This window comes from Oncorhynchus masou, chromosome 5 (assembly GCF_036934945.1).
Source record: "Oncorhynchus masou masou isolate Uvic2021 chromosome 5, UVic_Omas_1.1, whole genome shotgun sequence".
NCBI classification, from domain to species: domain Eukaryota; kingdom Metazoa; phylum Chordata; class Actinopteri; order Salmoniformes; family Salmonidae; genus Oncorhynchus; species Oncorhynchus masou.
In genome coordinates this window covers 31,155,618-31,182,569 of record NC_088216.1, presented here as the reverse complement: position 1 = coordinate 31,182,569, position 26,952 = coordinate 31,155,618, and the positions used below count along the sequence as shown (strand labels likewise).

At 44.9% G+C, this 26,952-nt stretch overlaps 1 protein-coding gene across 1 annotated transcript; it reads left to right on the top strand.

Moving 5' to 3' along the window:
* Positions 1-681: 681 nt before the first annotated feature.
* Positions 682-26,878, top strand: LOC135539413 (presenilin-2-like). Its single transcript, XM_064965286.1, has 11 exons — positions 682-805; positions 1,166-1,332; positions 1,736-1,956; positions 2,796-2,937; positions 3,156-3,223; positions 6,070-6,290; positions 6,905-7,003; positions 7,617-7,685; positions 22,460-22,591; positions 22,897-23,012; positions 25,025-26,878. Exons 2-11 carry the CDS (start codon positions 1,204-1,206, stop codon positions 25,178-25,180), a joined length of 1,353 nt encoding a protein of 450 aa, XP_064821358.1. The 5' UTR covers positions 682-805; positions 1,166-1,203; the 3' UTR covers positions 25,181-26,878.
* Positions 26,879-26,952: the final 74 nt, after the last annotated feature.

Here is a 26,952-nt window from a genome sequence, read left to right as displayed (position 1 = left end):
GGGACTGTGAAAAGACCCCTGCTGGCATGTCTGGTGGGGTAAGCTTGTGTGTCAGTGCTGTGTTGACTATGTAAACAAATTGGAATTTTCAGCACATTATTGTTTCTTATAAAAATAAGAGTTGCAGTCAGTCTCTCCTCAACTCTTAGCCAAGAGAGACTGGCATGCATATTATTTATATTAGCCCTCCTGTCACAATAAAAAGCAAGACGTGCCTCTCTGTTCTGGGCCAGCTGCGGCTTAATTAGGTATTTCTTTGCAGCACTTGAGCGTGCAGGAGTTGCTTTTTTTTTTTAAGTGTGGTGTCATAAAAGCAGAGCGTCTCTTTACTATGGACAGACCACTCCCCATCTTTACAACCATTGAATCTACATGTTTTGACCGTGACAGTTTACAATCTAAGGTAAAAACACCAAGTCATTGAATCTTCTCAACTTGTTCAACGGCTACATTTTAATGCAGGCTTTAAGGCAACAAAACATTTGAAAGGGGGTGTAGAATTTCTATAGGCACTGTAAGATGAGTGGCTTGTATTTGCAAGTTTCATAAACATATTTTTTATATATATTTTTACTTTTAACGTTCTTATATTTTTTTGTATTTTTACAAAGCAAACGTATTTGAAGTCACAAGTTGTCTAGTGACGTTGCAGAAGCACGGATCACGTGGTCCACCAGGCATCAGCTGATGACTTCCTTGTTGCGGTTCTGCTTGTCGTCAGGAGCAATTGCAGAAGTGCTCCCTTTCTTCCAAGAACGGACGCGGTGTCCTTGGTCTTGTTTATGTCAAATTGTGGATTAAGAAGGTACTTTGACACATTTAATAACTCACTTTAATATAGAACGTACAGATGTTTTATTATACTAATGCGCTTGCTAGCTAGCCAGCAAGCTAACTTTCAGTGATCTAAATACCAGACTGTTGTGCCATTGCGGTAAACCTCCTTTTAGCTAGCTACAGTAACGTTAGAGTATCCTGAAATGATGTAACGTTATGTAGTTTTAGGCTACGTTTTTCGATATCAATGTACTCGATAATCCAGTCAGTCCCTGTGGAACTATAATGATTGGGCGTCAGTAAAGTTGCAGTTACTATTTTTTTTGGGGGGGGGGTCAAATAACATCGCAAATTAATTTTGTCTGGATTAATTTGTAAAATTTTGCAGCTGTGTCCCACTACTCTGCCGTCGCTAACATTCCATCCATGAGTACCTCAGACAGTGAAGAGGACTCCTACAATGAGAGGACAGCTCTGGTTGCATCCGAGATACCTTCTGTGCCATCTTACCAACAAGACCCTGACCAACCCCAGCCTGCAGACATGGAGCCCAGGGTAGGTGTCTTCTGCACTGTTGGGCAAGTGTCCTTCCCAGAGCAGGGACACCTTAGAGCCATTGAATTGATCCATCTTAATTGGTCTTTGTGATTCCTTGTATCCCATTATTGGAGGAGATGGTCCAAGGTCCCTCCCCAACACATTTTGAGAAGTCGGCAAGGGGAGAGGATGCAAGGAATTTAGGATGACTTGAGAATGAGCCTTTGAATCAAATGTCCGCAAATCTTAGATAGTGGTGATTGTGATGAATATATATATATATATATAGACTGTGGGTATCACAGCCACTACTTGTTATTTTCTGTTGAAACCTTCATAGTGCAATAATAACACTATTATTCACACCATGTACTATTTCTATGTAATAAGCAATGCTAGAACGTGCCCCATTACCTTGCAGCGCCGCACAGTGGCCCCAGAGCCTGCAGCTGAACCCCCTAGCCTGGACAGGAGTGCCGTGGAGCGGGAGCCCGTAGACCTGGAGGAAGAGGAGGAGCTCCCCCTTAAGTACGGCGCCAAGCATGTCATCATGCTGTTCGTCCCCGTCACCCTTTGCATGGTGGTCGTCGTAGCCACCATCAAGTCGGTCAGCTTCTACACTGAGAAGAACGGACAGCAGCTGTAAGTGTTTTTTTCCCCTTCCGTTTAGTAGCCTAGCTTAGGTTATGTTCTGAGGTATAAAACGGACGGAAGCGGGGAGGGGTTGGTACCTGGACCTGTCCAATAAGAATTGCACATTTTTGTGTTCCATTTTAAAACATTTTCTGTTGTGTGCGCTAATGAACACGACCCAGTGTAATATGAGAAGAGATGCTTCTTTGCATGATAATATGAGATGAGCTGCTTCTATGCAGGACATTATGAGAAGAGGTGGTTCTCGCATATCTTGGACAGAACCTTAAGGGAACCTTTCCTGTGATTTGAGACTGACATGCTTAGAACTTAGTAGACACTAAAGTTTTTAGAACTTGAGTATGTTACATGACAGGTTTTCCCACACTGTAGTAGAAGCTAAATCTATATCTATCTCGCTGGAACTAAGGCTAAATTAGGGTTGGCCAACCCTCCCTCTGGTCATGGGGAGCTACTGGGTGTGCAGGCTTTTGCTCCAGCCCCACTATAACAGCCTGAAATACAGAACCTGATTTTGTAGAATATGGTGTGTTCGAGTATGGCTGCAGCAAAATCCTGCAGGAGGGTAGCTAGCCAGTGATCTGAGAAGGAGGGTTGGCCACTCGTGAGATAAATATTAGGTGTAGATAATATTAGGTTTAGAGTGAATTTGCTCCTAGATGCTGATCCAAGGTCAGTTCTGCATTTCTCCCACTAAAAGTTAAGGTTAGGATTGGGGGAGGGGAAGCTAATCGTAGATCTGTACCTAGGGGGAAACTACACCATGGAAGAAAGCATTTGCGTCAGGCCGATTTTCATGATTGTTGATTTGACTCTGGCCCTGTTAGGATCTATACGCCGTTCACAGAGGACACAGACACAGTGGGCGAACGGCTGCTCAACTCAGTGCTCAACACCATCATCATGATCAGCGTCATCGTGGTCATGACCATCTTCTTGGTTGTGCTCTACAAGTACCGCTGCTACAAGGTGAGACAGACCAAGAGTGTATTCAGTAATGTGAAACATTCTGAACATTGCAGATAGAATACCAGGGAATTGTGTCCGCTCTATTCATTCTGTCTGACAGGTAATCATATCTGTTGTTTTACAACCTACATTTCTATCTAAACGTTCTGTAATGTTACATCCTCCTGAACAGGCCCCAAGCTTGGAGTGCTATATTCTAATTCACTGTGTTGTCCTAGTTCATTCACGGATGGCTCATCCTGTCCTCGCTGATGATGCTCTTCTGGTTCAGCTTCATGTACCTGGGGTGAGTGTACATCCCAGGAATTGTTTGAAGTCAGCCACATGGTATCATGTTGCCTGGCTGTTGTGGTTGTTTCAAGGAGAGAGCGGGACAGGAAGGCTGTCTCATAATATGTAGGCTCTTTATATGGGCTTAGTTCATGGCTCTGGTCAAAGGTAGTGCACTATATAGGGAATAGGCTGTCACTTGTTTTACACCCCAACGCACCATATGCATTTGGGACAGTAGACTGGAAGTGCTTCTCTGCACTATGGTTATTCTGGGCTAGTTAAATTGTGTGTGTGTGTGTGTGTGTGTGGCCACACAATGCTTGCATTATCCGGGTGTTATTGATACACACAGAAAGGGGAACTGATACTGCTGCTTCGATGGAAGCAGAACTTGTTAATTAGAACCTAACAATGCATATTTTCAGAGTTAAAAACCTGACGGACACTATGAAAGCTCAAACCAAGTATATTCTTCCCAGAGGGTCAATACAGCTGCATCGGACAAAGACATGTTTAGAATAATTGTGGTATATGAACCCCACTTTGGGTGGAGTCTCCTCCTTTTCGCTAAACTTAGTTTCCTGTCTAGCAATAAAGATACAAAGTGATACTGGTAATAAACTTTTCTTTCTCACTTAATGTGACCTGATCTGACCCCGACCCCCTTCATCACTAATCCAGGGCTCTCTGCCCTTGTCAATGCTGCCACGTGATCGTTTTCCCTGCACTCAGCACATTCCAAGCTTAATTGCACACGTATATACCTTCCTCCTACAGATAACCATTCACTTCTGGTGTTGACCCTCTAAATCTAAGCACTCAATTTCAATAGGATACCTGATAATTAACCCTATCCCAAGTTTATGACAGAGTATCCAGAATCCACCAGTATTTTGATGCTACTTTTCTCTGATTATTGACAATTTTCCCAAAAATATTGCCTTAAAGCAATTTCTACCACACTAGTGTATTAAGTAACTTTGTTGGCTCTAACTTCTCCCCCCTCAGCTTTTGTTATTTAAAGAACTGTCCGACCAATCTGAAAGATCACCTTAGTCCCCGGGCTAGAGATTTAACTTAAACAGAACGCCGCTGTCTTCACTTATAGTACCAGTCAAAAGTTTGGAAACACCTACTCATTCCAGGTTTTCTTTATTTGTACTATTTCTACATTTTGAATAATAGTGAAAACATCAAAACTATGATATAACACACATACAGTCATGTAGTAACCAAAAAAGTGTTAAACAAATCAAAATATGTTATATTTCAGATTCTTCAAAGTAGCCACCCTTTGCCTTGATGACAGCTTTGCACACTCTTGGCATTCTCTCAACCTGTAATGCATTTAAATTAGGTGTGCTTTGTTAATTGAATTTGTGGATTTTTTTTCCCCTTCTTGATGCATTTGAGCCATTTAGAAGTGTTGTGACAAGATAAGGGTGGCATACAGAAGAAGCCCTATTTGGTAAAATACCAAGTCTATATTATGGTAAGAACAGCTCAAATGAGCAAAGAGACAGTCCATCATTACTTTAAGACATGAAGGTCAGTCAAGCCGGAAAATTTCAAGAACTTTGAACGTTTTTTCAAGTGCAGTCGCAAAAACCAGCTAGCACTATGATAAAACTGGCTCTCATGAGGGTCACCACAGGTAAGGAAGACCCAGAGTTACCTCTGCTGAAGAGGATACGTTCATTAGAGTTACCAGCATCAAATTGCAGCCGAAATAAATGCTTCAGAGTTCAAGTAACACACATCTCAACATCAACTGTTCAGAGGAGATTTCTTGAATCAGGCCTTCATGGTCAAATTGCTTCAAAGAAACCACTACTAAAGGACACTAATAAGAAGACTTGCTTGAGCCAAGAAACATGGACATTAGACCGGTGGAAATCTGTCCAGATTTGATATTTTTGGTTCCAACTGCTGTCTTTGTGAGAAGCAGAGTAGGTGAACGGATGATCTCCGCATGTGTGGTTCCCACCGTGAAGCATGTGGGGGTGCTTTGCTGGTGACACTGTCTGTGATTTTATTTTGAATTCAAGGCACACTTAACCAGCATGGCTACCACAGCTTTCTGCAGAGATATGCCATCCCATCCGGTTTGGGCTTAGTGGGACTATCATTAGTTTTTCAACAGGACAATGACCCAACACACCTCCAGGCTGTGTAAGGGCTATTTGACCAAGAAGGAGAGTGATGGAGTGCTGCATCAGATGACATGGCCTCCACAATCACCCAACCTCAACCCAATTGAGATGGTTTGGGATGAGTTGGACCGCAGAGTGATGGAAAAGCAGCCAACAAGTGCTCTACATATGTGGGAACTCCTTCAAGACTGTTGGAAAAGCATTCCTCATGAAGTTGGTTGAGAGAATGCCAAAAGTGTGCAAAGGGTGACTACTAAGAATCTAAAACACAAAGGATATATTTTTATTTGTGTAACACTTTTTTTTGGTCACTACTTGATTCCATATGTGTTATATCATAGTTTTGTCTTCGCTATTATTCTACAATGTAGAAAATAGTAAAAAATGAAGATAAAACTTTGAGTAGGTGTGTTCTAAACTTTTGACTGGTACTTTACATCCAAAGCAGCATTCTAATTACTCAGTTCACACTCTGGATCTCATCATCTCAACAGTCTAATGTGAATTCCTCATCCTGAAAGATAGGACAGATGAAAGGAAGGGTATTCGTCTGTCCTACTCGGATCACTATGGATGAAGGATATGAGGTGAGGAAAGGAAGCCACTACTGATCATTAAGATAAACCGCTTTACAGACCAAGGGATGTGAGGTTTGAATGCACTTTAAATTAAGTTTGATTTGACAGGTCTCTCTCCTCCTATTCAGGGAGGTATTTAAAACCTACAACTTGGCCATGGATTACCCAACAGTAGCCATGATCATCTGGAACTTTGGGGTGGTAGGAATGATCTGTATACACTGGAAGGGGCCTCTGCAGCTGCAGCAGGCTTACCTCATCGCCATCTCGGCCCTAATGGCCCTGGTGTTCATCAAGTACCTGCCCGAGTGGTCCGCCTGGGTCATCCTGGGAGCCATCTCCGTCTACGGTGAGTAGGAGGGCTCAGAGTACATATTGCTGTTGGTTTATACTGTCTGGCATCGTCCGGAAACAACCCCTAGCAATTTAGTCTCTAGTCTAGACACTGAGGGGATTTGAAACGATTGGATAGATCTAAGGGCCTTGAATAGATAATAATTTCCACTTAGCATATCCCTAGACAAGGTGGAGGGTCCATCTTTTATCTAGAAATGTAGAAGATTTGAAAGTATTGGTGGTGCAGGGTCCTTGGATGGGTATAAATTCCAACTAGCCTATCCCAGTGTAAGGTGAATGTACTATCCTATTCCGTATACCTATCTAATCCTTTCAGATATTTGCGAATAGCCAAGAGGGGTAGAGACTACAGGTTGTTTCTGGATGGGCCCTTTGATTTAATGGTATAGGTGTTAATTTGACGCTTCTTTTTAACTGTGATGGTAGACCTTTTATCATACTGCTGTACAGACCTCGACTATTAGCTGAGCACCATTTATCAAAAGGCGTGCAATTTCATCATGTATAAATGTTGCAATCATTCTTCTAGTAGTTCAGTGCTTTTTTTTTTTTTTTTTTTTGCTCATTCAGAAATTCCTGTGTCATGCTACTGTCCTTTGTTTGCAGATTTGGTTGCGGTCTTGTGCCCTAAAGGTCCTCTCAGGATGCTTGTAGAGACCGCACAGGAGCGTAACGAGCCCATCTTCCCTGCTCTCATATATTCATGTAAGTACAAGGTTTTGTACACTGGGGCACACCATAGCAAACTGTAACAGAAAGTGTATCTTGTTAAACAAGTTCAGGGTGTGTATTCTCTTCAAACGGAACAAAGAGACCTACCTGATTTGTCCAATAAATTAATTTCATTTTTTGTTGCAAAAATGTTTTGCTACCATAAGAGCGTTTTCTTAATTTTTACAATTCTATTACATTTTTTAATGTTGGTCGCTTATATTTGTCCTATTTTTTTTTTGTTGTTTTTTTTTTTAGTCACTCTATTCCCCCTGAGACACCCTCGAGAGTGTGGTCACGGCCACAGTCTGCCATTATCATTTAGAGTAATTTAGGGTTACGCGCTTTGCTTAAGGGCACATAATGAACACGACCCAACTCTGAAGGAATAGGCATCATGCAAAGCAGTGGCTCCTTGTCTTGGTGCACGGGGGGCCCTTTTTATGTGTATTTGTTTTAGTTAAATTCAGATTTGACCAAAATGTCTGTTCGGTTTCTTTGAGTTGGTTCTCGAGCCTTTGGTATGGTTCGTAATTTCCTTTTGACCAAAATGATGAGTCTTGCAGAATTGCTCAAGTTTACTAATAGGACTTTAATTTATGTTTAGCTGCCATGATATGGATGGTTGGGATGGCCAACCCAGCAAGAAATGCAGAGCCCACAAATCAAGATACAGGTACGTTTTGTCTAATTTCTGCTTATAACCCTTTGGCTTTAACGATGCTCAGTTTGTTCCTAATCTCAACTATATATATACAGGGCCTTGCAAAGTATTCACCCCCTTGGTGTTTTTCCTATTTTGTTTAATTTACAACATGTAATTAAATTTTTTATTTGGATTTCATGTAATGGACATACACAAAATAGTCCAAATTGGTGAAGTGAAATGGAAAAAAATACAAAAATAAAAATGTCAGCGGAAAAGTGGTGCGTACGTATGTATTCACACCCGTTGCTATGAAACCCCTTAAATAAGATCTGGTGCAACCAATTACCTTCAGAAGTCACATAATTAGTTAGATTGCACACAGGTGGACTTTATTTAAGTGTCACATGATCTCAGTGTATATATACACCTGTTCTGAAAGGCCCCAGAGTCTTCAACACCACTAAGCAAGCAGCACCATGAAGAACAGGGAGCTCCAAACGATAGTTACCGGAGTGTAACTCCAGTTCTATGAGTGGAGCGGAGCCCCATAGGGGAGCTCTGCTCCTAGTGGTTTACCCCGCTGCCTAGGCAGCGAATAGCCTGAGAAAAAATGATGCACACACCTACAGCCAATAGGAGTACAGGTGTCCCTATATAAGGGGACGCTTCCCCTCAATCAGCCTCCCGAAAAATTATCTTCAGCGAGACTGGGGGTCGGCAGGGCCTTAAGCCCTATGGGGCTCCGCTCCACTCATAGAACTGGAGTTACACTCCGGTAACTATCGTTCTACATCGTGGAGCTCCGCCCCATAGGGGAGCTCTGCTCCTAGTGGTTTAAGGCGGAGCGAAACGCTCCCAAAATGTACTCCCTGCCGAGCCAAAACACTTTCCACTTAAGAAAAGGTCAGCTCAGCAATGGCTGCGACCAAATCCCACAGTACTGCAATTTATTGTGAACCACACTAAATTACAATGTACTGTGTCTTTGATCTAATCCGCTCACTCAGTCTAAAGGCAAAGCCAATGACTAGTGAGCAGATCATAGAATGAGTCATACTAACTGCACCACAGATAGATGAACTCAACTCTATTGATATACCGATTGGTCTAATAGTACTGTAATACCCATTACAGAACTATATCCCTAATCCCTCTGCCCAACACAGTCATAGACTGGTGGACAAGATATAACACATGACTCAACTGTGCCACTCAGCCAGGAGTCATGTCCTGCAGTCCTTCTAATAAAGGAGAAAATACGGACCTGATGGAAACCCTGCCCATTAATCTAGTGTTTTCCCGCCTTAATTCTAGCCTTCACCTCAGCAAAACTGAGTACAGGCTGAACCAGTTTAGAAGACATGCTCACTGCTTTCTCAGTGTAACCCGCCACACTCAATGCATAGGCAGAGCCAATGATTCGTGGGCAGACGATAGAATTTAGGCCAACTATTCTGCCTCGGCAGATAGATGATGCCTCAATATTCTCTCAACTTTATTGACCGGTCTAATAGTCAGGTAACACTAGGTTACAGTACTATTTCCCAGCACAATGACACACTGGTGGCAGTCTAGACATTCCCTGTTGTATTGACAGTGTCAAACAAAGGTCATGTTACACGTGTGTGTGTGTGTGTCTCTCTCTCTCTTCTGTCAAAAAGGAGCGGACCTAATGGGAACACGTCTCATTAGTCCTGCACCGTTTCTTAACTCAAGTTCTGCCCTCAACTACGCTGAGTACAGAACGAGCTAGAGAGTTAGACGACACGTCCAACAGGTAGAATCGGAAAAAGGAGACGGTGACGACCACGACGCCGCTGCACAAATATCCTCTACCCCAGTTCCCCTGAAAAGTGCCATAGACGCCGCTACTCCACGAGTGGAGTGGGCTCTTACGCCATGAGGCATTGGTCGCCCTGCCGTCTCAATGCCTTCGCAAAGCCAATGAGACAGCCGCTGTTTTGAAAGTGGTCTACCCAGTGCGTTAGCACCGTGACACACAAACAACTGAGGTGATGACCTAATCATCGCCGTGCGCTGCACGTAGCACGCCAAGGCGCGATCCGGGCACAGGCGATGAAGTCTCTCCGCTCTCCGCTCCTCATGAGGAGGGGGGGGAGAAAGCCCATAGCTCAACAGTCTGCGACCTGTATGAGCTCTTAATAACCTTCGGCGTAAATGCCGGGTTAGGACGTAACACCGCTCTGCTCAAGTCGCCGTTTATGGCAAGGCAGTCGGGTCTCGTCGAAAGAGCACACAAATCACTGACACGCTTGGCTGTAGTCAAGGCAAGCAATAGTGCCGTCTTCAGAGACAGCATCTTGAGGGGAATTTGATTCAATGGTTCGAACGGCGTCTCACAGAGCGCCTCGAGTACCAAAGTTAAATCCCACTGTGGTAGCGTGGCTCTAGCCATTGGCCTAAGCCGCCGCGTCCCCAATAGAAACTGTTTCACTAGAGGGTGACTGAAAACAGTGTCTCTGTCAAACCCATCATGACAAGCTGAAATCGCTGCCGCGAACACTTTAATGGTGGCGGGTGAGCGCTGCTTGTCAAACATGAACTGTAGGAAAGCGAGCACACTCTCAACCTGACAGCACACGGGGTCCACATTCTCTGTGGCGCAACATTGTGAAAACATGTTCCATCTACTGGCATAAGTCCTATATGTGGAACTGGCACGTGAGCCCTGTATGGTTCTGATTACCGAATCAGATAACCCACGGCGCTCTAACCTGTCCCTCTCAGGAGCCAGACCTTCAGTGGCTGGCCGATTAGAAGCAAATGCTCTATCATGCCTGCCGCCTGAGACATCGCGTCCTGTCGATGTGGAATTGGCCATGATGGCGCAATCGACATTTGAATCATCTCCGCGTACCACGGAGCCCCTGGGCGGTCGGGGGCTATCAATATGATTGACAGCCCTCCTGTTCTCACACGGGCTAGCAGTGGGAGAATGCAGGACAGCGGTGGAAATGCGTACAGGAGAACCTCCGGCCACTGGTGCGCAAAAGCGTCTATCCCAAGTGGCGGTTCGTCCTGGGCTCGTAGAGAAAACCATAGGGGACATTGCGCGTTCACACGTGACGCGAACAGGTCCACCTCGGCTCTCCCGAACCGTTCCCATATTTGGAGAACAACATCGGGGTGCAGTCGCCACTCGTCGTCTCGGGGACCCCCTCGAGACATGAGGTTTGCTCCGATATTCTGACAGCCTGGAATGTGCGCTGCTGTCAACGAGCAAAGGTGCTCGTGAGCCCACAGCCACAATTCCTCCGCCAACCTGTGGAGTGCAGGAGACCTGACTCCCCCTTGGCGATTTATATAGGCTACTGTCGTTCTGTTGTCTGACCAAACCAGCACGTCGTGTCCCCGTAGGGTGGACACGAAGTGGGTCAGAACCAGTAGAACCGTTTCCAATTCCAGGAGGTTGATGTGACGTCCCGATTGGGACCACACACCTCCGACTGCCCGAGCCTGACATGTCCCTCCCCATCCAGTCAGACAAGCGTCTGTGTACACTGGAATGTGGGATGACACCCTGCCTATTGCGACCCCTTGTGCCATTACGCACGGGTCTCTCCAATAGTTCAGGTCCGCTCTGAGCGAGAGGGGAACTGTCAACAACCGACGACGGTGCCTCACTGGGTCCAGTCGTAGTTGAGCAAACCATCGCTGTGTTTTGCGCATGTGCAAATGTCACAGCGGAACCACGGAGTGGGCAGACGACATGAGAACCAAAAGTGTCATGACGGAATGCACCGTCACCATGTGATTCGGATAAACACTTCTCAGGGCTAACAACAAGGCAGCCCGTCGAGGATCCGAAATTCGCGCCCTTATAGTCAGTGTCTATATGTAATCCCAGAAAGACAATCTGTTGACTGGGCCAAGGCGCACTCTTTTTCCAATTCACAGCGAACCCCAGACGTGTGAGGTGAATCACTGTCTGTGTCGTGTGTGTGATCGCCAGCTCTGCTGACGGGGCCAAAACCAGTAGGTCGTCTAGGTAGGCTAATAGCCTTATCCCCTGACGGCGCAACGGCTCCAATGCCGCCTCCACACATTTGGAAAACGTGCGAGGTGCCAGGGCGTACCCGAATGGCATACTCGTACGCCACCCCTTGAAAGGCGAAACGCAGAAACTTCCTGTGACGCGGAAGTACCGGCACATGAAAGTATGCGTCCTTTAGATCTATGCTACACAGCGATGGTTTGCTCAACTACGACTGGACCCAGTCTACTTCCGGCGCCGACGGAGATGGCCGCCTCGCTTCGCGTTCCTAGGAAACTATGCAGTTTTTTTACGTGTTATTTCTTACACTAGTACCCCAGGTCATCTTAGGTTTCATTACATACAGTCGAGAAGAACTACTGTATATAAGATCAGTGTCAACTCACCATCAGTACGACCAATAATGTTTTTCGCGACGCGGATCCTGTGTTCTGCCTTACAAACAGGACAACGGAATGGATCGCATGCAGCGACCCAAAAAAATGACTCCGAAAAAGAGGGAAACGAGGCGGTCTTCTGGTCAGACTACGGAGACGGGCACATCGTGCCCCACTTCCTAGCATTCTTCTTGTCAATGTCCAGTCTCTTGACAACAAGGTTGATGAAATCCGAGCAAGGGTAGCATTCCAGAGGGACATCAGAGACTGTAACGTTCTGAGCTTCATGGAAACATGGCTCACTGGAGAGACACTATCCGAAGCGGTGCAGCCAACGGGTTTCTCCACGCATCGCGCCGACAGAAACAAACACCTTTCTGGTAAGAAGAGGGGTGGGGGCGTATGCCTTAAGGCTAACGAGACATGGTGCGATGAAAGAAACAACATACAGGAACTCAAATTCTTCTGTTCACCTGATTTAGAATTCCTCACAATCAAATGTAGATCGCATTATCTACCAAGAGAATTGTCTTCGATTATAATCACAGCCGTATATATCCCCCCCAAGCAGACACATCGATGGCTCTGAACGAACTTTATTTAACTCTTTGCAAACTGGAAACCATTTATCCGGAGGCTGCATTCATTGTTGCTGGGGATTTTAACAAGGCTAATCTGAAAACAAGACTCCCTAAATTTTATCAGCATATCGATTGCGCAACCAGGGGTGGAAAAACCTTGGATCACTGTTACTCTAACTTCCACGACGCATATAAGGCCCTGCCCCGCCCCCCTTTCGGAAAAGCTGACCACGACTCCATTTTGCTGATACCTGCCTACAGACAAAAACTAAAAAAAGAAGCTCCCACGCTGAGGTCTGTCCAACGCTGGTCCGACCAAGCTGACTCCACACTCCAAGACTGCTTCCATCACGTGGACTGGGACATGTTTCGTATTGCGTCAGATAACAACATTGACAAATACGCTGATTCGGTGTGCGAGTTCATTAGAACGTGCGTTGAAGATGTCGTTCCCATAGCAACGATTAAAACATTCCCTAACCAGAAATCGTGGATTGATGGCAGCATTCGCATGAAACTGAAAGCGCGAACCACTGCTTTCAATCAGGGCAAGGTGTCTGGTAACATGACTGAATACAAACAGTGCAGCTATTCCCTCCGCAAGGCTATCAAACAAGCTAAGCGTCAGTACAGAGACAAAGTAGAATCTCAATTCAACGGCTCAGACACGAGGCATGTGACAGGGTCTACAGTCAATCACGGACTACAGGAAGAAATTCAGCCCAGTCACGGACCAGGATGTCTTGCTCCCAGGCAGACTAAATAACTTTTTTGCCTGCTTTGAGGACAATACAGTGCCACTGACACGGCCTGCAACGGAAACATGCGGTCTCTCCTTCACTGCAGCCGAGGTGAGTAAAACATTTAAACGTGTTAACCCTCGCAGGGCTGCAGGCCCAGACGGCATCCCCAGCCGCGCCCTCAGAGCATGCGCAGACCAGCTGGCTGGTGTGTTTACGGACATATTCAATCAATTCCTATACCAGTCTGCTGTTCCCACATGCTTCAAGAGGGCCACCATTGTTCCTATTCCCAAGAAAGCTAAGGTAACTGAGCTAAACGACTACCGCCCCGTAGCACTCACTTCCGTCATCATGAAGTGCTTTGAGAGACTAGTCAAGGACCATATCACCTCCACCCTACCTGACACCCTAGACCCACTCCAATTTGCTTACCGCCCAAATAGGTCCACAGACGATGCAATCTCAACCACACTGCACACTGCTCTAACCCATCTGGACAAGAGGAATACCTATGTGAGAATGCTGTTCATCGACTACAGCTCGGCATTCAACACCATAGTACCCTCCAAGCTCGTCATCAAGCTCAAGACCCTGTGTCTCGACCCCGCCCTGTGCAACTGGGTACTGGACTTCCTGACGGGCCGCCCCCAGGTGGTGAGGGTAGGTAACATCTCCTCCCCGCTGATCCTCAACACTGGGGCCCCACAAGGGTGCGTTCTGAGCCCTCTCCTGTACTCCCTGTTCACCCACGACTGCGTGGCCACGCACGCCTCCAACTCAATCATCAAGTTTGCGGACGACACAACAGTGGTAGGCTTGATTACCAACAACGACGAGACGGCCTACAGGGAGGAGGTGAGGGCCCTCGGAGTGTGGTGCCAGGAAAATGACCTCACACTCAATGTCAACAAAACTAAGGAGATGATTGTGGACTTCAGGAAACAGCAGAGGGAACACCCCCCTATCCAAATCGATGGAAAAGTTGTGGAGAGGGTAGCAAGTTTTAAGTTCCTCGGCATACACATCACAGACAAACTGAATTGGTCCACTCACACAGACAGCATCGTGAAGAAGGCGCAGCAGCGCCTCTTCGACCTCAGGAGGCTGAAGAAATTCGGCTTGTCACCAAAAGCACTCACAAACTTCTACAGATGCACAATCGAGAGCATCCTGGCGGGCTGTATCACCGCCTGGTACGGCAACTGCTCCGCCCTCAACCGTAAGGCTCTCCAGAGGGTAGTGAGGTCTGCACAACGCATCACCGGGGTCAAACTACCTGCCCTCCAGGACACCTACACCACCCGATGTTACAGGAAGGCCATAAAGATCATCAAGGACATCAACCACCCGAGCCACTGCCTGTTCACCCCGCTATCATCCAGAAGGCGAGGTCAGTACAGGTGCATCAAAGCTGGGACCGAGAGACTGAAAAACATCTTCTATCTCAAGGCCATCAGACTGTTAAACAGCCACCACTAACATTGAGTGGCTGCTGCCAACACACTGACACTGACTCAACTCCAGCCACTTTAATAATGGGAATTGATGGGAGATGATGTAAATATATCACTAGCCACTTTAAACAATGCTACCTTATATAATGTTACTTACCCTACATTATTCATCTCATGTGCATACGTATATACTGTACTCTATATCATCGACTGCATCCTTATGTAATACATGTATCACTAGCCACTTTAACTATGCCACTTTGTTTACATACTCATCTCATATGTATATACTGTACTCGATACCATCTACTGTATCTTGCCTATGCTGCTCTGTACCATCACTCATTCATATATCCTTATGTACATATTCTTTATCCCCTTACACTGTGTATAAGACAGTAGTTTAGGAATTGTTAGTTAGATTACTTGTTGGTTATTACTGCATTGTCGGAACTAGAAGCACAAGCATTTCGCTACACTCGCATTAACATCTGCTAACCATGTGTATGTGACAAATAAATTTGATTTTGATTTTTGCTTACACAAAAGTCTCTGTTGTGAATACATTCCAGTAGACGTTTTGTCGTGAGCATTCGGAAAGGCCGTTTGGCTACGCTCTCGTTGAGAGTGCGTAAATCCAATATTGGCCTCACCCCCCTGTCGTTTTTGGCACTAGGAAATAGGGCGAATATAGCCCACTGTTCCTTTGCTCCTGGGGAACTACTGTGACCGCCTCCTTCGCCAAAAGTTCCGTAATCTCTTTCACAAGAGCGGCTACTTTCTCTGGCGTCTTCATCACCGTCTCCACCACACCCGAGAACGGGGTGGAGTTTGATGGAATTGAATGGCATAACCCTTCTCCAGCGTCCGACTTAGCCAGGAGGAGAGGGTGCAGCTTCGCTGCCACTCCCAATAGTGCTCTGAGAGCGGGAGAGCGCGAAGCTGTGGTACAGCCAGTAGGAAGGACCTGTATTCCTCTATGGCCCAAGCCGCCGCTGTCTCCCACCACTGAAGTGGTGGAACAGCCCAAGGTGAGCCCCCTACGAAAGGGGGAGGGAACACTAGCGCGTTCTGTGAGAATCGGGGGGCGCCGACACTTCGGTTATGCATGTAACCTTGTGGTTCCAGCCCTCCGTGAACTCAGCATGGGTCTGCGCTACACTAATTGAGGCGCCGGCCTGAATTAGTGCGCCCGTCTGCCAATAGCGACTGCTTCATCGGCCTACTATGGGGCTGTGTACGCAGGCTGCTATTAAAACTCCTATCTATTTCACTCCTCAGAGTGTGTAGTGTTGGGTTTTTATGAGGTAAAGCATGACTGCTCATTACGAGCGTCCGTCTTGCTTTCCCTTTGTCATTCCCACTCACAACGGCCCTCTGTGTGTGCTCAGCTCCGCAATGGGCTGAGCTGCACACAGAGTGGTGAGAGAGAGAGAGAGCAAGGAGGAATCTGAGCGGTCTGTTTTGTTTTGGAAAAGAGGTTCTCTTGTGACAGTCAGATGGAACACATTCTTTATTAAACACAGACACAACTCCTCCATCCCTTTGCAGGGGTGGGGGATGAACAGTGGGCGCCATCACAAGAAGTGCAGCACTCTCTCCCGTCCTCTCCCCCTCGTCCCGTCATGGCCGTCGCCTCTTCTGACTGCCTCTCGGCTGCCAGGGCGACGAAATAAACGGGGTCTCTCTCGTCGGTTTCACCGCCGCCTTCTCTGGTGCTGCCGGAGGGGCAGGGCCCGCTCTAGGTACTCCAGGTGCGGCTGCTCGACGGGCTCTCCGTCTGACCGCAGACCCTGGTCTACTGGAGACGGTGGAGCGATGGGGATCTTTCGTAGCTGTTCTAGACCCTCCTGCCAAAGGCAGGTGTCTCGCCAGCTGCTTTCTCTCCTCCTCAAGCTTCCCAAAATGCGCCGTCGCATCAGTGGAGGCGTTCAATAGGGCAGCTTTGTCGGTCTCCTTCATAGCCGTCAAAGACAGCCAGAGGTGTCGTTCCATTACCACCGAAGTGGCCATAGATCTCCCCGCATATTCAGCCGATGCCTGTGTGAGATGGAGAATGGCGCCGGAAATCTTTGACGCTTCCTCCATCTCCTCTCCCGACAGCCCCTCTCTACCCGTGGTCAGACGGGATAGAGAGGCTGCCAAGAGGGCAATATTATTCGCTGCTGCTACAGCCTGTGTACTAAGAACAAAGGACTTCTCAGCCAGCTGTGCTGTGAGACCGTCCTTAGTCGTTGGTAATGTGGGTCTCTTGGCAGACGGCCAAGAGCTCGAACCTGGCACGAGGTACGCAGCTAGGGCGGCCTCGAGCTTAGGGATCTCTTGAGGCCGTTGTCTGGCAACGTTAGTGAATGGAATATACGCCTTCACCGGCGCTCTGGCCGTCAAAGGCGTTTCCCATGCACCCTCCACATATTTGGCGAGCGAGGGCATGGTCGGTGCCAAAAGTACCGCTGCCCGTCTTGGTCTGGAATAGGGGCCGCCCACCATTAAATCGACTTCCGAAACGGAGGGAATGGGGGGCAGAGTAATTTCCAGCCTGCTCGCAGCCCGCTCAATGAGCCCTGTAAAATCAGAGCGCAGAGAGGCTACTGCGTAGGAGGGGGCTGCTGAAAATTCAGAGCCCGTCTCGTCCTCGCCTAAGGATGAGAAAATCACCTCACTCTCCCTGGGGAGGGGGTTCTCTTCAGCCTCGGTCGGTAGACTGGATTTTATCGGAGAATAATCCAGACACTTCCCAACATCCTCATCCTCTCTAAAGGCGCTGTCATCATATGACGTCTCAGAGTCTGAGGCTATCACAGAAATTGCGTCCTCGAGAGGTAAATCCTCATTGAAAAATGCCCATCGCTGTTTTCTCTCCTTTAAAGAAAGGATTGAACAGCTAGCGCATTCCAGAGGATCTGTGAGGCCGCCGCTAGCGTGCTTTGAACCTAAGCACACAAAACAAAGTTTGTGCTGGTCCAAAGCCGCCATAGTGGAGCAGCGACACTGAGCTCTTAAAAGAGCTTTTGGGGGTGGAAAAGTGCTCATTGAAGGACGACGTCTACAACAGGATATCGACGACGGGTTCGTCCTGAGATTCTTCTCTTCTAGACTTCTTCAGTCCAGTCCTGTCGCTGAAGATAATGGGAGGCTGATTGAGGGGAAGCGTCCCCTTATATAGGGACACCTGTACTCCTATTGGCTGTAGGTGTGTGCATTTTTTTCTCAGGCTATTCGCTGCCTAGGCAGCGGGGTAAACCACTAGAAGCAGAGCTCCCCTATGGGGCGGAGCTCCACGATGTAGAACTGGTCAGGGACGAAGTTGTGGAGAACTACAGATCATGGTTGGGTTATATAAAAAAAAATATCCGAAACTTTGAACATCCCACAGAGCACCATTTAAATCCATTATTAAATAATGGATAGAATATGGCACTACAACAAAACCTGGCGAGAGGGCCGCCCACCAAAACTCATGGACCAGGCAAGGAGGGCAATAATCAGAGGCAACAACGAGACCAAAGATAACCCTGAAGGATCTGCAAAGGTCCACAGTGGAGATTGGAGTATCGGTCCATAGGACCAATTTAAGCTGTACACTCCACAGAGCTGGGCTTTACGGAAGAGTGGCCAGAAAATAATAAGCAAAAAAACGTTTGGTGTTCACCAAAAGGCATGTGGGAGACTCCCCAAACATATGGAAGAGGGTACTCTGGTCAGATGAGACTAAAATTGAGCTTTTTTTGCCATCAAGGAAAACGCTATGTCTGGCGCAAACCCAACACCTCTCATCACCCCGAGAATACCATCTCCACAGTGAAGCGTGATGGTGGCAGCATCATGCTGTGGGGATGTTTTTCATCGGCAGGGACTGGGAAACTGGTCAGAATTAAAGGAATGATGGATGGTGCTAAATACAGGGAAATTATTGAGGGAAACCTGTTTGTCTTCCAGAGATTTGAGACAGGAAGGAGGTTCACCTACCAGCAGGACAATGACCCTAAGAATACTGTTAAAGCAACACTTGAGTGGTTTAAGGGGAAACATTTAAATGTCTTGGAATGGCCAAGTCAAAGCCCAGACCTCAATCCAATTGAGAATCTGTGGTATGACTTGAAGATTGCTGTACACCAGCGGAATCCATCCAACTTGAAGGAGCTGGGGCAATTTTGCCTTGAAGAATGGGCAAAGATTCCAATGGCAAGTTGTGCCAAGCTTATAGAGACATACCCCAAGAGGGTTGCAGCTATAATTGCTGTAAAAGGTGGCTCTACAAAGTATTGACTTTGTGGGGGTGAATAGTTATGCACGCTCAAGTTCTGTTTTTTGTTGTTGTCTTATTTCTTGTTTTGTTTCACAATAAAATATATTTTGCATCTTTAAAGTGGTATGCATGTTGTTTAAATCAAATGACCCCCCCCCCCAAAATAAATAAAAAATAATAATAATTATGTATTTTAATTCCAGGTTGTAAGGAAACAAAATAGGAAAAATGCCAAGGGGGTGAATACTTTCGCAAGCCTGTGTGTGTGTGTACAGTTGAAGTTGGAAGTTTACAAACACTTAGGTTGGAGTCATTAAAACTCGTATCTCAACCCCTCCCCAAATTTCTTGTTAACAAGCTATAGTTTTGGCAAGTATGTTAGGACATCTACTTTGTTCAAATTTTCCAACAATTGTTTACAGGCAGATTATTTCAATTATAATTCACTGTATCACAATTCCAGGGGGTCAGAAGCTCACATACACTAAGTTGACTGTGCCTTTTAAACAGCTTGGAAAATTCCAGAAAATTATTTCATGACTTTAGAAGCTTCTGAAAGGCTAATTGATATAATTTGAGTCAATTGGAGGTGTACATGTGAATGTATTTCAAGGCCTATCTTCAAACTTAGTGCGTCTTTGCTTGACATCATGGGAAAATCAGCCAAGACCTCAGAAAATAATTGTAGACTTCCACAAGTCTGGTTCATCCTTGGGAGCAATTTCCAAACACCTGAAGGTACCACGTTCATCTGTACAAGCAGTAGTATGTATAAACACCATGGGACCACGCAGCCATCATACCACTGAGGAAGGAGATGTGTTCTGTCTCCTAGAGATTAATGTACTTTGGTGCGAAAAGTGCAAATCAATTCCAGAACCATAGCAAAGGACCTTGTGAAGATGCTGGAGGAAACGGGTACAAAAGTATCTATATCCACTGTAAAACGAGTCCTATATCGACATAACCTGAAAGGCCGCTCAGCAAGGAAGAAGCCACTGCTCCAAAACCACCATTTAAAATAAGCCAGACTACGGTTTGCAACTGCACATGGGGACGAAGGTTGTACTTTTTGGAGACATGTCCTCTGGTCTGATGAAACAAAAATATAACTTTTTGGTCATAATGACTATCATTATGTTTGGAGGAAAAAGGGGGAGGCTTGCAAGCTGAAGAACACCATCCCAATTGTGAAGCACTGGTGTGGCAACATCATGTTGTGGGGGTGCTTTGCTGCAGGAGGGACTGGTGCACTTCCCAAAATAGATGGCATCATGAGGGGGGGAAATGATGTGGATATATTGAAGCAACATCTTATGACATTAGTCAGGATGTTAAAAGCTTGGTCGCAAATGGTTCTTCCAAATGGACTATGACCCCAAGCATACTTCCAAAGTTGTTCCAAAGGACAACAAAGTCGAGGTATTGGAGTGGCCATCACAAAGCCCTGACCTCAATCCTATAGAAAATTTGTGGGCAGAACTGAAAAAGCATTTGTGAGAAAGGATGCCTACAAACCTGGCTCAGTTACACCAGTTCTGTCAGGAGGAATGGGCCAAAATTCACCCAATTTATTGTGGGAAGCTTGTGGAAGGCTACCGGGAACATTTGACCCAAGTAAAAGCTGAAATAAATAATTCTCTCTACTATTATTCTGACATTTCACATTCTTAAATTAAAGTGGTGATCCTAACTGACCTAACAGGACATTTTTACTAGGATTAAATGTCAGGAATTGTGAAACTGAGTTTCTAAATGTATGTATGTAATGTAATGTAATTTCCGGACTATAAACCGCTACTTTATTCCCACGCTTTGAACCTCGCGGTTTATACAATGACGCGGCTTTATGGATTTTTCCCGCTTTCAAAAAAACTGAGCACCGTAACATAATGTGACGTAAATCGAGCGCGCTCAAACTTCCCATCATTCTGATTACGGTAGTAATTTGTCACCTTCATGATGGCAAAGACACGGAGAAATGCATATGAGGCAGCTTTCAAGTTGAAGGCGATCGATCTGGCTGTTGGAAAAGGAAATAGAGCTGCTGCACGGGAGCTTGGCCTTAATGAGTCGATGATAAGACGTTGGAAACAGCAGCGTGAGGAACTGACTCAGTGCAAAAAGACAACAAAAGTTTTCAGAGGGTAGAAAAGCAGATGGCCTAAAGTATTTTCAGCCACTCGACATCAGTGTAAATCGTGCATTTAAGGTGGCGCTCCGTGTTCAGTGGGAGGCTTGGATGACCAGTGAGGAGAAATCCTTCACTAAAACGGGCCGCATGCGAAGAGCAACTTATGCTCAAGTCTGCCAGTGGGTCCTGACAGCGTGGAGCATTGTCAAAAAATCCACTATCATCAACGGGTTTCGAAAGGCTGGACTGCTGCGTGTTAAAGGGGCAGCATGAGCTCAGCCGGATGAAAGTGACGAGAGCGACAATGAAAACGATCCAACATCGGATGAAGCAATTGAGGCTATTCAACTCCGACACCGAAGGAGATGACTTCAGTGGTTTCAGTGTACAGGAGGAGGAAGATGGTGACCAATGACTTTCTTGGTAGGCTACTGTTTTAATTTTTGTTACAAGCCGTGTTTCGTTTAAAGGCTGTGTAATGTTCATTTGTTTCAATGTACCGGTAGGCACCTGCAGCTTATAGACATGTGCGGCTTATTTATGTACAAAATACATATTTTTTTTTAAATTATTCAGTGGGTGCGGTTTATATTCAGGTACGCTTAATAGTCCAGAAATGACGGTATGTATGTACAGTTGAAGTCAGAAGTTTACATACACCTTAGCTAAATACATTTAAACTTAGTTTTTCACAATTCCTGATTTCTTTTGATTTTCCGATGTCAAGCAAAGAGGCGCTGAGTTTGAAGGTAGGCCTTGAAATACATCCACATGTACACCTCCAATTGGCTCAAATTATGTCAATTAGCCTATCAGAAGCTTCTAAAGCCATGACATAATTTTCTGGAATTTTCCAAGCTGTTTAAAGGCACAGTTAACTTAGTGTATGTAAACTTCTGACCCACTAGATACAGTGAAATAATCTGTCTGAACAATTGAACAATTGTTGGAAAACTTCCTTGCGTCGTGCACAAAGTAGATGTCCTAACTGACTTGCCAAAACTATAGTTGAATTAACAAGAAATTTGGGGAGTGGTTGAAAAACAAGTTTTAATGACTCCAACCTAAGTGTATGTAAACTTCGGACTTCAAGTGTGTGTGTGTGTGTGTGTGTGTGTGTGTGTGTGTGTGTGTGTGTGTGGTTTCAACAGTTTCACATCAATGTTTTTGGATGAGTGCACTTGTAGATTTGAATGCAGAACAGATTTGAATGATTGACTTAAAATAAATAAACTTTTGCCATTTAAGGTTCCTCAGATGAGGAGGCACATCGGAGTGAGGGCAGCGCCCTGGCGAGGGACTGGGTGGAGCCAGAGACTCAAGTGTCCTCAGGGATGAACAGGTCCTACTCAACCGAGGACGACCTAGACGAGGAAGACCGTGAGTACTTTCTGAATCCTAAATCAACCACTAGCCCCTACCCCTTAGGCACGGGATCTGAAAGGATCGGATAGGTGTAAGCAATGATGGTGAACATTACACCAAACCTATCAAAATGCAGCCATTTGCCATTTCTAGCCAATCCTTTCAGATCTCCACAAATGTATAGGGGCTGTGGTTCTAGGTGTTGATTGGGGATTGTACGAACATCTCCCATGGCAAAATAAAATGTCCTCAATTATTTTTAGAATTTTGTAATAAATGTGGTGTCTTATGGACATGCTGTCTTGTGGTATAATCTGCAGGAGGAGTCAAGCTGGGACTGGGGGACTTCATCTTCTACAGTGTGCTGGTGGGGAAGGCTGCCGCCACCGGAGGAGACTGGAACACCACGCTGGCCTGCTTCGTGGCCATTCTCATAGTGAGTGTTGCAGTCAGAAAAACAAAGTGTTGGAGAAGAAAGTAAAATAGCTTTTTTTACATGGCACATAATGCATACATTTAAGTTCCTTGCTCAGAACATGAGAACGTATGAAAGCTGGTGGTTCCTTTTAACATGAGTCTTCAATATTCCCAGGTAAGAAGTTTTAGGTTGTAGTTATTATAGGACTATTTCTCTCTATACCATTTGACTATTGGATGTTCTTATAGGCACTTTAGTATTGCCAGTGTAACAGTATAGCTTCCGTCCCACTCCTCGCCCCTACCTGGGCTCGAACCAAGAACACATCGACAACAGCCACCCTCGAAGCATTGTTACCCATCACTCCACAAAAGGGGAACAACTACTTCAAAGTCTCAGAGCGAGTGACGTCACCGATTGAAATGCTATTCGTGCGCACCCCGCTAACTAGCTAGCCATTTCACATCGGTTACGCCAGTCTAATCTCGGGAGTTGATAGGCTTGAAGTCATAAACAGCTCAATGCTTGAAGCGCAGCGAAGAGCTGCTGGCAAACACACGAAGGTGCTGTTTGAATGAATGCTTACGAGCCTGTTGCTGCCTACCACCGCTCAGTCAGACTGCTCTATCAAATCATAGACTTAATTATAACATAATAACACACAGAATTACGAGCCTTAGGTCATTAATATGGTCAAATCCGGAAACTATAATTTCGAAAACAAAAGGTTTATTCTTTCAGTGAAATACGGAACCGTTCCATATTTTATCTAACAGGTGGCATCCCTAAGTCTAAATATTGCTGTTACATTGTACAACCTTCAATGTTATGTCATAATTATGTACAATTCTGGCAAATTAATTATGGTCTTTGTTAGGAATAAATGGTCTTCACACAGTTCGCAACGAGCCAGGCGGCCCAAACTGCTGCATATACCCTGGCTGCTTGCATGGAACACAAGAGAAGTGATACAATTTCCCTAGTTAAAAGAAATTCATGTTAGCAGGCAATATTAACTAAATATGCAGGTTTAAAAATATATACTTGTTTTGATTTTAAAGAAAGGCATTGATGTTTATGGTTAGGTACACATTGGTGCAACGACAGTGCTTTTTTCGCGAATGCGCTTGTTAAATCATCACCAGTTTGGCGAAGTTGGCTGTGAGAAATTAACAGGCACCGCATCAATTATATGCAACGCAGGACACGCTAGATAAACTAGTAATATCATCAACCATGTGTAGTTTGTTTTTTATAAGATAAGTTTAATGCGAGCTCGCAACTTACTTTGGCTTCTTGCTGCAGTTGCGTAACAAGTAGTCAGCCTGCCACGCAGGCTCCTCATGGAGTGCAATGTGAGGCAGGTGGTTAGAGCGTTGGACTAGTAACCGGAAGGTTGCTTGATCGAATCCCCGAGCTGATAGATTTTAAACTTGTTGTTCTGCCTCTGAACAAGGCAGTTAACCCACTGTTCCTAGGCCGTCATTGAAAATAAGAATGTGTTCTTAACTGGCTTGCCTAGTTAAATAAAGGGGAAAAATTAAATAAATTGGCCACAATCGGTGTCCAAAAATGCCGATTACCGATTGTTATGAAAACTTGAAATCGGTCGACCTCTAGGGTGTACTGTATTATTATGCATACTGGATGGATTGGTTACCTTATTCTACACTCCAAGCGTTCTATCCCATGAGTCTGGGAGTGAACGTATAGGCCTAGGTGATGCTGTTGGTTCATTAATTGTGCAGGGTGGCATAAAGAGTTAGCCTACAATTATAGTGAATAACTTTATTCATTTTTTCCAATTGTATTTATGTATGTTTAACTGTTCAGTTGCATGTCTGAACGAATGTTCATGATAAGCAGACTCATAGTAAACTAGAAAGGTAGTTCCAGCAGAAACTTTGGAATGGGTGTTGATTGCTAGCCTATTTAGTGTGGTGGCTAAGCTGAGATAGCCCATAAAATTGCATGAAGTGGCCCATTTTATGGATTTGACATGTTCTTTAATGAGTCCATGTTTCTCACAGGGACTCTGCCTCACTCTTCTGCTGCTGGCCATATTCAAGAAGGCCCTCCCAGCTCTCCCTATCTCCATCACCTTCGGCCTGGTCTTCTACTTCTCTACAGACAACCTGGTCCGCCCCTTTATGGACAACCTCGCTGCCCACCAGTTCTACATCTGACTTCCCATCTGGGGGTCAATGGAACGCACAACAATTTTTTTCCCACGCCTGTTCTCGTGTTTTCCACCAATGGTAGTCTGTAAGCAAGGATTTGATTGGGGGGGACTATAATGCTTTTAATCAGATTGTGTATATTTTGCTAACAGGTCACCACAAATGAGGGTAAAATACATCTAGGATTGTTTCATGTGGTAGATGTACAGTAATACATTGATACCACACGGGTGTATCAGTCTGTCTCAGTTCTTATTTTACAGATATAGGATGGTGTCAGGTTGTTTCTTCTCATTCGATAGGTCAATGTCGATAAAATGCAGGTCAGAAACAGGACATTGTGAATTATCAGGAGAAATCACATGTTATTACGCACTATAGATCAATTTGAATTAGGCATTTATGTTCCACTCAACCAACTTTGGGTTATTTTGAGGATAACTTGGCACTCCAACTTCAATAGAGCACAAGTGAAGTGGTAACTTGAACAGTCAAAACATACTGCAGTGATCCATTCATATCAATTCCCCCTCAAACATCTGCACAAGGCTACTGGTTTTTAAAGGGGCAGTGCAGTCTGAAACTTGATTTTCCATTTTTAATTATATTTTTGAGTTCAAAATTTAACTCAAATTGTGAAAATGATAATGCTGCCTTTCTTAGTGTAAGAGTTAAATATCAAAAAAAATAATTAAAATGTACACCTGGAATTTCAGCCTGTTCAGGTGGGATGGAGTTTTTGGCCCACAGCATGACATCATGACATCATATTCTGACCAATGACCCCGTTCACAAAAATGGTTCGTTCCTACAGACAGTGAATCCTGTGGCTTACTATATAAAGCAGGCAGTCAGGCATTGAGGTCACTGAGGGTATTTGGTGTTATTTTCATTAAATAAACAGTAATTTATTAGACAGTGATTTAAAAATGACATTAAGACTGCATGGGAGCTTTAATGTCTTGAGAAAGCGGAAACCCAAAAAGTCATATTTTAGGGCTTCACTTCGAGTGTAGTTTTTACTTGATAAATGAAATGAGGTATCAAGATTCCAACCCCCTATTGCCCTTCTGTAAATAAGTGAATTAAATAAATAGAACAAGCTTAGATTAAAATAAAAGTTTTGTTTGAGGCACTCTGTTTTTCAACAATTGATTCAATCTTGTATGACTCGTAGGAAATTATTTAACTTGAGATTTATTTTCTAATAGTAAAAAAAAAAATCCAAATAGAAGTCAACGCGTACTCCAGTTTGCTAATTGCTGCTGAGTTGCCATGTATTGTGAAGAAGGGTGCCAAATGGTGTAGGGTGATGTTGCCCATAGATGCTGATCTCGGATCAGTTTTGCATTTCCCCACTAATGATTAAGTTTAGGATTGGGGAGAGAGGATGATGCTAGATCTGTACTTAGAGGAAACATTATCCCGGAGTGCTCAAACAAACATGAAGCATGCTGGTCCTAATTAGCCTGAAATCCAAACTGATGTTTTCTGTTTATCAGTTTGTATTGCAGTCTAGGTTCTAACTGCTCACTGAAGACAAACTTGGTGGTAGTGTGAAAAAGTAAAATACTGGTCTGCTGTTTGGAGTGCATTTACATGCAATGAGTGTGTAGTCTTTATATTGAAAATATATATTTTATAGAACGTAATAATGGTGTAACATTTTATTTATCTTAATACACTTAAATGAAGTTCGATGGATTTTCTTTTTTTGTTGTACTTTTTTTTCATTGTGGTGTGCAATAAAGTGGTACATCTGCTAAATTAATTCCAAG

Excerpts from the sequence above, each read along its gene's own strand:
- LOC135539413 (XM_064965286.1), top strand. The coding sequence starts at position 1,204 with ATGAGTACCTCAGACAGTGAAGAGGACTCCTACAATGAGAGGACAGCT. Across the intron at positions 6,291-6,904 it reads GGGAGCCATCTCCGTCTACG|ATTTGGTTGCGGTCTTGTGC; the intron begins GTGAGTAGGAGG and ends CTTTGTTTGCAG. Across the intron at positions 22,592-22,896 it reads CGACCTAGACGAGGAAGACC|GAGGAGTCAAGCTGGGACTG; the intron begins GTGAGTACTTTC and ends TATAATCTGCAG.